This window comes from Rana temporaria, chromosome 1 (assembly GCF_905171775.1).
Source record: "Rana temporaria chromosome 1, aRanTem1.1, whole genome shotgun sequence".
In the NCBI taxonomy this organism is placed as follows: Eukaryota; Metazoa; Chordata; class Amphibia; order Anura; family Ranidae; genus Rana; species Rana temporaria.
The window spans coordinates 561439664-561451777 of NC_053489.1; the positions used below are offsets into that span (position 1 = coordinate 561439664).

Here is a 12114-nt window from a genome sequence, read left to right on the forward strand (position 1 = left end):
TGGGAGATTCTAGTTTCATTTTCCAAACCATCACTGCTCTATGGCTCTGTACATGCACAGAGGCAGGATAACATGCAAAAACGAAACTACAGGTACATTATATGATTAATTTTTATCCATTTTTAATCAATTCTAAAAGGAATCAGTTAACTATTATGTCTCTATACCCTGTAAACAGTCATTTCAGCAAAAAAAATGTTTTCCTTTACAACTCCTTTTAAGAGCGTCTTGAACTTCCCATCGCCTTCAGTTGGTACAGCGAGATTTGTTTAAGCGACACAGACGGCTGGGGTCTCCTATCGGAACAAACTCCCCCCCCCCCCCCCCCCAAATCTTTTTATTAGAGTATCAAAAAGGGTGTACAAAAACACAAAAGAGCGGCACAACCCTCGCAGGGGTAAACCATCTAGTACAAACCAGGTACAAAGTACCAGAAGTCCAATAAAACAAACCAAATACCACCATTACAAATTGTGTGCCTGTGTGTGGCTCTTGCCAATTAAGAAGGATAACCGATATATATGATGCCCATTGGCAGGTCACTACCCCAGAATACAGTGCATCCAAACAACCCCTACTGGCATAAGTATACTTATAAAGAAGTAAATTAGTATTCACCAATCGTTGACAAAACTGGACTGAGGATGGAGAGGATTTTTTCTAGCACAGAGTGATCGCCTTTCTGGTGTAGAATAGGAGACTGAGAAGTGTCCTCTACGCTGTGGTAGAGACCAAGCCTTCAAATAGGCCCAACCAGCAAGTTTTAGGAAAGGAAACAAAGGAAATATTTTCTGTGTCCTAGCGATGACTGGCATTCTTCCAGTGTGAAAAATGACAGTCACCGCACTAGTTTCTAAACTCCAGGCAGATATTAAAACACACCAATGTCTAAAACACATCAGAATATATCAGGATTTTAAAATGCAGCTAGTGTATTTACTTTAATCTGACTTGATTTAGGGCAATTAGTACCCCCCTGTACGGCCACAGAGCATACTGGGTGAGGAAGTGTCAGAATCTGAGCAATTCTGGTGTTCTACATAAACCATTTGCGGACAAAGAACATGGAGGAGAGAACAGAGTGACCTAATCAGACCTGCTGCTCGATCACTAACCAGTCACAGGCTGGGGCATGAAGGCAATCTAGCTATGTGGCTGAACTGCAGTAGAGATAGGACATGTCACCAAGCTGGCTGTGCAAATTTCAGAACTGGGTGTCCATAAATACGATTCCTTAGACAGTTATGACAGCTCCATTACATATATGTCAGCTGTGTTCGTAGCCATTTTCCTGGAATTCAGCTTTAACAGAAAAGTGGATAGTGTAAAAATAAAGCAGAACACACATACAAGTTGTACAATGTAATAATCATTTATTTTGGTTTCCTTCATTTTTGGAAGGGAGTGATAAGGGAAGCAGGACAGAAAGATTTTGGTTTGTACAATATCAATACCGTTCGTTATACAGTTAAATTCCTTTTTAACACGTCATGCATCATTTTCATAAAAATTCATTCTAAACTGTGCAATGACTTTTTTTTCCTTACCCTAGTTTACAGTGCATCTTCATAAATCACACAGGTCTTTACATAGTGCAAACCATTGTTGTGCTTGTATACAATTCCCTTGTGTCTTGCATTTAATAAAAAAACACCTGTACACGAACACCTCAAAAAGCCTTAAAACTAGTAAACGCTGACAATAATCGCTCTACTTTCTCTCCCAAAAGAACTGCTCATTCATTCCCTTATTAAATATTATCAGACAAGTCAGCAATAATTGCACTTTTTATATGTTTACTGAACCAGTGGCAAGGACAAGCCCCCAGCCCCCTAGCAGCTTTGACATGGAAGAAAAAATTCCTACAGGAGGGAAAAAAAGGACTATGAGGCTTATTTATTAGGGCAGTGACCCACAGGAACCAATCACAATCATCTTTCATTGATCCAGCTGGCAGACTGAAATCTGGTTATTTTTGATCTTTGGACCTCAGGACTGCACACTGAACCACCTTACTAAATAAGCCACCGGTGTTTAAATTATATTTTAAAAAGTGTGCAGAATGCTTTTTCTTTAAGTGTACCTGTGTATTTCTAAAGACCATGGTAAAATTTTAAATACTACCTCTTTAAAATACCACAACCCTACTATAACGAAACCCACCCCTGCAGCATGTGAGAAAGAGGACTATAATAAAAGTGAAGTAATCTGCTTCCATTGTGCAGGCCTTTATCCTTTTAAACCAGTATATACAAAATTGCAGGATAAGATCTGATATGGCAAAGCAGGTTGGTGACTTGAAATTAAAGATTGATGGCCTTATTTAATGAGGCAGAGGTCAATGTGCAGTGTCACACCCCCCCACCCAAAAAAAGGAAGCGATTATTAATTTTCTGTTCTGATGTGCACTTAAGAAATGCATACTTTAACCTGATTGCTGTGAGTTCAGGGAAGGCCAGACAGACACATTTCACACACTCATAAATTAATGACTCTGCATTCAAATGTGTGTCATGATGGCACATTAGAACTACTTCGAACACAGTATCGGTTGAGCATGGTAGCAGAGAGATTTTGCTATATCAGCATCCCAAGAACTTGAGGGGGAGACAATGTGCAACGTACTGACATTATTACAGATTTTGCGATTTCTGTCGCAAGGAACATACAAAATCCTACAAACAGCCAAGGTAAGCGTCAGTTAAACACCACTGAAAGTATAAGTACCTGTTTGACCTCAACCCACCAGCCCATCATCGCTCTTTGCACTGCCTTGTTAAATAAGCCTGTTAAATCTGTTACAGAATCAGACAGAGCAGGGAAGAAATAAGGAACAGTATGTGGATGACACCAAATTGTGACATGGATAAAACTGACATGCACACATGTGCTGGTTACATTCACTTCTGCCAAGCCATTTAGAGCATACACCAAACATCCACGAAATAATATTACTACAGGGAAGAAATATCAAGAAAAGGGAGATTTAGAGATTAACATTCATATTCGAGATGTCCAAAATGACTTAAATCACATGTAGCCGTCCTTCACATTTTAAGGCCTAGTTTTTGAATATTTTTGGTCACAGTTGAGAGGAAGATGAACACGAGTGACCAATAAGGCATTGTAGAAATGTCTTCCATGTTATTCCTATGACCAACCAGATTTGAAGTTTCTATTGTGGATTGAAAGCAAGTGATACTGAAGATGCTTTTTATACATTGTTATTGGCATAGAGTTCATCAATTTGTTTCTGGAAGTATTTTCGCTGCTCTGGCCTCTTGGCTTTCAGTGTGGGAGTCAGCAGGCCATTCTGGATTGAAAACATTTCTGGGTATAAAGCAATATCTTTTACCTGCAATAAAAAGTAACAGAATAATTCAGAAAGAGTAGCACTTAATATAAACTTTGCTCCCTCCTCCATTTTCTATGCAATCCATTTATTTAATTTGTTTGAGTCAAACTTTGAAATCTCACTACGGAATATGTGTTACTGGTTAACAGTTTTACCAAAAGAAACTCAAAATTACAGATATCACCTGCAACATGAATCTTTGGTAGACCGTAGAATACCATTCAAGAGTTGCCATCTAAAAAGGGTTGCCAAGGCAGGTACTTTTTCAGGCGGTGTAAATTTGTTAGAACTCCTTTGATAAAAGTGTAAATAATCTTCAGTATTGATGTCTTAAAGCGGAGTTCCGGCCACAATTTCACTTTTTAAATATAAATACCCCTGTAATACACAAGCTTAATGTATTCTAGTAAAGTTAGTCTGTAAACTAAGGTCCGTTTTGTTAGGTTGTTACAGCATTTAGACACTTTATAAAATAGAAATTGACTGGGGCCATCTTAAGTGTGGGCATCATGAAGCCAGACTGTATGACGTCCTGGATTTCAGCCTTGCCGATCTCGTACATGCTCAGTGCTGCACAAGCAGGGTCAGATCAGGTTTCAGCACCTGTGCTGTCCAAGTCACATGATTCTTCGAGACTGGGGAGTGCACAGACTCCTGGAAAGTTACACCCACTACATTCCCAGGAGTCTGTGCGGTGTAGGTTAGGAAGCATTAAGCACCTAGGTGCAGGAAGTGGGAAGATTAACTATTCTGCCTAGCAACAACACTTTGAAGGCATCTAAAAAAAATAAAAAAATTTCGTAAAGGACTAATGATATTTTTTTAAAACTACTGATGTAATGTTATATTTATGGGTGGAACTCCACTTTAAGTCCTTGCAATGTGCAAAAGATTCAATGAGAGATTTCTTTACTGAACAAAACTAAAAAGTTTTTACTTTAAAGTGGTTGTAAACCCTCACATAAACCTAGTAAAGGGACTATCCTCAGGCGATACACAGAGGATCTGTCTATATGCAGTCTGCTCCTCTCTACATTCTTTCAAAAAGTGCTGAATTTATAAAGCTTGACATAAAAAAAAAAAAAAAAAAAAAAAGGAAATGACACTCTGCAGCGCTCAGTAAGGAGAGGTCCGAGAGCTGATTGGAGGAAAGACACCCCATTCACACAGCACACAGGAACAGGGCCGAGGCCAGAAATCTGCTGGAGGTCCCTCCCATCACCATTTTTCTCTTGGCGTCAGGAAAAAATTGTCAGACGCAATAGCAGAGGAACAAAGCAGCAGACAGAAATTACATTAATGCTTTTAACCACTTGCCACCCAAGGTATGTCATATGATGTCCTGGGCTTTTATATCTGAACGATGCCTGCAGTTACAGGCATCATATTTTTTTTTTTTTTTTTTCAGCTGGCTATTCCCTGCACCATAAAAACAATCATAGCAACTGTTCAGATGTTTGATTGTTCTTACAGGCGGTGGGAGGAGACGTACCCCCGCCACCCTCCGATGCTTCTAACAGCTCGCCCGTGTGATCGGCGATGCGGAGAAGTAATCCATCGTCGGCGGAAGTTTACCATAGAGAATACCTGAGACCAGATGGTTCTCAGCAGTGTCTACTATGACTGACGCCTGGGCGTGACGTCATGACATAACTTCTGGCCTGGCAGTTGTAAATACTGGCGTGTACCTCATCTTTAAAGCCCGAGATTTTTTTTTATCTCAGTCTTTCATGCCGGAGGAGAAATCAGGGGGTCTTATCGGACCCAGATCTCTTCTTCATGGAGAGGACCTGTCAAGCACTATTCCTATTACAAGGGATGTTTACCTCCTTGTAATAGTAATAAGTGATCCAATTTTTTTTTTATAATTTAAAAGGGAAAGTGTAAAAACAAAACAAAAAAAACCACCTAAATTGCCCCAGGCAAACACGCCCCCTCCCGTGTAGTCTCACACAGAAGCGAAAGCATACGAAAGTCACGCCTGCATATGTAAACCGCCATCAATCTACACATGCAAGGTATTGCCATAAACATTAAGAGGGAGAGCAACAATTCTATCCCAAGACCTCCTCTGTAACTAAACAGGTAATCTGTAAAAAATGTAAAGCTTTGCCTATGGTGATTTTGAAGTACTGAAGTTTGGCGCCATTCCACGAGTGTGTGCAATTTTAAAGCGTGACATGTTAGGTACCCATTTACTCTGCATAACATCATTTGTATACCAAAAAATTGGGCTAACTTTAATGTTTTTTTTAATTCATGAACTTTGTCTGCTGACTTTTTATAAGACACTCACCTCTCCAGGAATCCAGCACCGTTCTTCACCTGGGCAAGTTCTTTGCCTTTCTTTGGTTCCCAAGAAAGGGCATGTTAACTGTGGGAAGCCGGCTGGAGTCCCACAGTGCATGTGCAAGCCATGCTGTGCTCTGTGGATGGTCCTGCAGCATCCTGGGATCAGTGAGGTGTTCCAGAAGGCTGCAGGGAGGGAGGTCCTAGGCAATCTGAGCAGAAGTGGGAGCGGGTACCTTCCAAAAGTAGGTATCCGCCCCCCCAAAAAATTTTTTTTATATTGTGGTGGAGGAGGAAAAGGAGCAGCATTGTTGCGATTCCTACTCGTTTCTGATCTGAAGAAAAAAGCTGTTTGATTATATAAATCGAAAATTTATTTTTTTCTCTATTAATTAGCTGATGCACCTTCAGTGCTCGAATGAGGGAAGTTGTAGGGACCGCATCCCTCTAGAAGTGATTAACCCTTCGGGAGAATCTCACAAAAAATTTTTTGTTGCAGAAGATGCCTAAAATCCAACTTGTGCAGACTTCTGGGGAAACCAATAAGTCAATCACAGAAGCAGGAAATACATTTTCTGCGATATACCAGCTGTGTATATAAATCCTCCAGATTGCATTTAATTTTATAGAAAAAAAATTACAGAGCTGCAGATTTAAAAGGAAAGACAATTTTTAAAGTGGTAGTAAAGCCTTTACTACCACTTTTACCTACAGGTAAGCCTATAATAAGGCTTACCTGTAGGTATAAAAAATATCTCCTAAACCTGTACGGTTTAGGAGATATTCCCCTCGCAATGCCCCGGCTGACTGCAGCGGCGCATGCGCAGCGGGGATCCTCAGCTAGAGGCCCGGCAGCCGCCGGACCTTGCCGGAATGAAGTCTCCCGCGCGCATGCGTGGGAGTGACGACATCGCCGCTCCAGCCAATCACAGCGCTGGAGCAGCGATACCCGGAAGACACGCCGAGGCATGATGACATCTCGCTCGGCGTGGACCAGGCAAGTTCTACACACCTCGTTCCAAGGTAAGTATTTTATAATGAGCTACTAATGCGGTGCATACTAGCTCATTATGCCTTTTGCCTTTCAGGTGTAAAAAAAATAGTTGCGGGTATACAACCGCTTTAAATAACTTTCAATTACAATATGGCTTGCGTAGCATTTGTATATGTCATCATATGCTATATTTTTACCATTTTCTCCACCATGAAAGTAGCGTTCCCCTTTAGCTTAAGGCACCTTTCACACTGGGCGTTTTTCAGGCGCTTTAGCGTTAAAAAAAGCACCTGTAAAGCACCTGAAAGAAGCCTCATCTGCAATCCCAATGTGAAAGCCTGAGTGCTTTCACACTGAGGCGCGGCACTGGCAGGGCATCAGAAAAAGTCCTGCAAGCAGCTTCTTTGCAGCGCTTCAGAAGCGTTGAATACACTGCTCCTAAAGCGCCCCTTCCCATTAAGGTGCTTTTTTTTTTTAACGCCAAAGTGCCTGAAAAACGCCCCAGTGTTAAAAGGGGTCTTAGCGGAGCTTTACCAGCGTTTTTCGGGGCCCTGGCAGTGTGAAAGGCCTCTGAAAGCACTCGGGCTTTCACATTGGGATTGCAGATGAGGCTTCTTTCGGGCGATTTTTTTTTTTTTTATTAACACCAAAGCACCTGAAAAAACGCCCCAGTGTGAAAGGGGTCTAAATATTTTTATGTTTTGAGTGAATTCCTCCTGAATGGATTGGCGATTAAAAAAAAGGCAATAAATTCTGGGTAGTAATACCTGCCCACAAGGTTGCAGTTTTAAAAACAAACCTACAATGGTAGCTGCTATATTTGCACCCAGAAAGGTTTCCTTTTACTGTACACTGTAATAGAGGACACCAACAGGAGTACACTTACTTGTTCAAATGTTTTTAATCCAGCTTCTTTTCCGAGTTTCAAAAAATCTTCTAGTATGGCATTTTTAAAGTCCTAAGAAAACAGAAAAAAAATAAAGTTACATTTTGAATTGCAAATTTTCCTTATTCTAAAGTACAAAGATTATTATACAAATAAATATAGAAGAGTGATGACAGAAAAAAGGCCAAGTGGTCCATTGTGTCTGCATCTTTTTTCTTACACTTTTATTTTTATAAACTTTTTCTTCTTGTCCAAGTATAGATCTAGGTTTGTCCCAAGCATGTTTGAATCCACTTACTATTGACCGACTCAATATCTTTGCTGGAAGTCTAATCCAAACATCAACTACCCTTTTAGTAAAAAATGACTCTCCCAAGATTAGTTTTGAACTTTCCTCCTGCTAGTTTGAGGTGGCACCTGGCAGGAGGGCTGGCGTGGGACTTAAGAGGAGGCTCCGGGCTGCTCTGTGCAAAGCCACTGCACAGAGCAGACGAGTATGACACGTTTGACATTTAACAAAACAAAAACACAATACTTTAATATCGCTTTAAGTCTCTGATATGTTTAATCCCCAAACCTTTCACCACTTTTGTTCCCCGTCTCTGGACCTGTTGTATCTCATCAATATCTTTTTGTGAGGTCTCCAGAACTGGACATAGTATTCTAAATGTGATCCAACTAAAAATATGTATTGGGAAATCAGAACCTCCTTTTTCCAGCTTACTCATGACATCTGATATAGGTAGCCCTTTATAGTACAAAAAAGCAAATCGCTACTGTAAATATTACTTTCACTGCCCCACAGTAAAAAAATGAACACCTTAGGCCTTGTACACACGACCGAACATGTCAGCTGAAACTGGTCCGTCGGACCAGTTTCCGCGGACATGTCCGACCGTGTGTAGAGCCTACCGGACAGTTTTCCGGCCTAGCGGACAGGTTTCCAGCGGACAAAAGTTGCTAAGAAACTTGTCCGCTGGAAGCCAGTCCGTTGGACATGTCCGATGGTCAGTGCGACTCATCGGACATGTCCGCTGGCCTGAAATCCCGCGCATGCGTCAAATTGATTCGACGCATGCGTGGAAGCATTGAACTCCCGTGTCAGAGAACGTCGGTGTCTTCTACGTCACCGCGTTCTCTGTCGCGGGGATTTTGGTCTGATGGTGTGTACACACATCAGACCAAAAGATCCCAGCAGACATGTCTGATGAAACCGGTCCGCGGACCGTTTTCATCGGACATGTCTGCTCGTGTGTACAAGGCCTGACAGTAGCGATTATTTGCTCTTTTTGTACTTATTTTAGTTTTTTACACCCCATTATGTTACTAAACATCTCAGGCCTGGGGTCACACCTCTGTGTTTTGGTGCTTTTTGGAGAAACACACTACAGTTCATTTACATTGTTTCCTACGGGACACGTTCACATCCATGATTTTTTTTTTTCAGTTGCTGCATATTTGGAAAGGGCAAAGACTTAACGTAAAACGGTGCTTTTTTTTTTTTTGGTTCAATATACTTCAATGAAGAAGCTGCAGAAAAGCATGTAATGTGTTTTTGCCGCAATTTGTGTTTTGTAATCTGCCCAACAACAAATTGGCCCAATTTTTTTTTTAAAGGCTATTATCCGATTAATCGAAACAATAATCGACCAACTAATCGATTATGAAAATAATCGTTAGTTGCAGCCCTAGATATAGGCCTAAAGCAATGCAGAATATATTTCTTCCAAAGCCTGGCAAATGGGAAGACAATTTTTATATTTCTAAATTTGCCTGGAAGTTTTCCTTTTAAAAGTATACATAAAACTTGTCAGACTATTATGACACTAGGAGGCAATCTTACTTTACTATACACCTACCTTATTCTTGCACAGCTCTTCATAAGTGCCATTCAGTTTCCTCTTTTTGGCCCAGATGACTGCACTGTCAGGATCTGGCACCACAACACCCACAAGGAAAGCCTGAAAACACACACAAAAAAAAAAAAAAGGAAGAAGGATTTATTAATATATGTCCTTCTTTCATATTACTAGTTTTCACAAGAGTATAGGTTAGTATTACCTGTAAGCTTTCTCCATAAACAAACACCTGTACCACTGGCTCACTTCTTAAGTAGACATTCTCAATTTTTTCTGGTGCAATGTATTCACCTTGGGCCAACTTAAATATGTGTTTCTTGCGATCTATAATTTTTAATGTACCGTTCTAAAAAAAAAGAAAGGAAAAAAAATAAAAATTACATTTACTAGTATTTGGAATCAATACATTTAAAGATATTGAGAAACTATGCCAAAATTGTAATTGCATTTGCAATACATATGCCCAAATCTACATTGCTTTCCCAGCACAAGGGATAGGAAGTCTATTCCCCCCACCTGACATTAACATCTCCACGTGCAGGACTAGTGGATAAAACTAGCACTGAAAGACATCTGGACTTGCAAGCACAACACATTTTCTTTTTTACAAATATTAACATAATCTTGCAATCTGGATCTCCCCAATGATTTGCATTTTAAAGGTATGCAGTGGGATTTCTAGAGTGCAATCGGAACCCTCTAGCACAAGCTGCTCTTAGGAGTTTAGCGCCCATAGACATGTACATCACCCAATATGGAATTATTTAGAAACCATGAATCATAAATCGGCAAGGGATAAAATGCATGCCCTTACATACTATATCATGGACAGCAATAATATAGTCTGATCCTGTCAAAATTAAAGGTGAGGGTCTAAAGAATACATGTTTACCTTTAACCATTTGCCAAACACTGCAATTGTTGAAATTTTTCACATATATGCCAATATAAGCTTTTTTTGCTGGAAAATGATTTGGAAAAGGGGGGGGCTTTTCAATCAACACCCCAGGTTGGAGGGGAGCGCCACGGCGCAGTCAAATTGATAACTTTTACAGAAAACCTCAAAATAATAATTACAGTACTGATTCAATAATATAAATTATTCTTTATGGAATGATTTATTGTGCAGGAATTTTCACAATTATTGCGATCCATTTGATGTCAGTACAGACGAAACATGTAGGGTGCCTGACACTAGGAGTGAGTAGGAAAGGTGTCCTGTCATTTTGACTTTTTTTCCCGGGAAATGGGAAGGATGGAGTTGTTGGCGGCTGGCAACTTTTCTGTATATCTTTGCAAACACATCTATAGGTTTGATTGTAAGCTTATGCTTAAACAGCTTTTGTGAGTACTTTGACTATTTGTGTCAAATAAATTTGGATGTTTTAGATACTACACTATGGGAGCCCAATTGTTATTTTTATGCTGGCTATGAAATCTAATCTCTGGGGAAAGGACAGCAGTGGAGGTGAAGCCTTAAAAAAACACTTCTGGTCCGGACTATTGTCAGACGACAACTGGGCTGTCATCTTGGGTGGACAGTATATGACGTCCTCCCGTGCTGTGGCGCGATCTGTCACCGGCTGTGCCCACCGGACACAGCCAATGGCTGATCAGTGTACCAGCCTGCTGCCACTACCAAGTAATCGCTGTAACCAATCAAAGCAGACTACATGACAATTGTAAACAATGAACGGCTTGGCTTCATGCCATTCATTATGTACAATTGTGTTGCTAGCTGTAAATAGTCACAGTGATCACATGGTACAGAAAGGGCCAATGACAGTCCACTTGTACCTTGTGATTAGCTATGGCTAATCACAATACACACTGAATGTTTATTCAGCAAAAATGTTGCTTATTATGCCACTTCAATGCAACGCCCTTATGTTAATATTGTATGTTTGTATATTCACTTATATATTTATCTATATGTGACCAGCACCTGTACCTTTTACTTGTATTTTGATACAAGTCCTCAATAAAATGTTTATAAAAAAATAAAAAAAGAAGGTTGCTATAAACTAGTGAAATTCACTGGTATAAGCAATAAAAAAAAAAAAAATAAAAAAAAATCCTCATCACTTCCCCAGAGTAATACAACGTTACTATGGTAACACTTTTTTCCCCCATACTGTCACCAGTCAGTGTCCCTGATCATTGTCACACCAGTTATATGAGGATGACGCTGTACTGCAGTGGTTCCATTTTTGTTTTTACTCGCTTAATTTATTTATTTTTTTAAATACAAAAATTACAACCTCAAAAAAACTCACCATAACTCTTACGAAATACATTGGACTGTTTACTTTCCTAAAAGGGGTAATTTAGGGGATATTTGTACTGTCTTGGCATTTTTCAGATATACTGTATATACCATAGTTTGTGGACTCTTTTTTTCTCAAAATTTTGTCTTTTTTTTTTTTTTTAATTATGCAAAAAAAATTAAACCCTGGGGTGATTAGAAAAGAAAGGACTATTTGTGTGATTTTTTTTATAAAAAAAATGTATTATGGGTACAGTGTTGTATGACCGCACAATTGTCATTCAAAATGTGACAGCCCTGAAAGTTGAAGTGGTTATAGTGGACTGCACCCATTTGGCAGATCTTCGGAATTGATACAAGCCGTGTTTGCCTAATCTTGTAGTAAGATGGGCATGCACTTCTGGTACCTGCGGTTTCCTGTATTAGTGGTGGTGGTCACTTTGTATAAAAAGATTTTTCTACACT

The 12114-nt window shown here is 39.9% G+C and overlaps 1 protein-coding gene across 4 annotated transcripts in view; it reads right to left on the reverse strand.

Moving 5' to 3' along the window:
• Nucleotides 1–1351: 1351 nt before the first annotated feature.
• ACSL1 (acyl-CoA synthetase long chain family member 1) overlaps nt 1352–12114 on the reverse strand; it is a 113030-nt gene continuing 102267 nt past the window's right edge. For all 4 annotated transcript variants that reach the window (XM_040334098.1, XM_040334075.1, XM_040334083.1 and 1 more), the window contains exons 18-21: nt 9586–9729; nt 9384–9485; nt 7525–7596; nt 1352–3355 (exon numbers count right to left, since the gene is read on the reverse strand). In XM_040334098.1, coding sequence (XP_040190032.1) covers nt 3215–3355; nt 7525–7596; nt 9384–9485; nt 9586–9729 — 459 coding nt within the window. In that variant the 3' untranslated portion in view covers nt 1352–3214. The remainder of the gene's footprint in view (nt 3356–7524; nt 7597–9383; nt 9486–9585; nt 9730–12114) is intronic.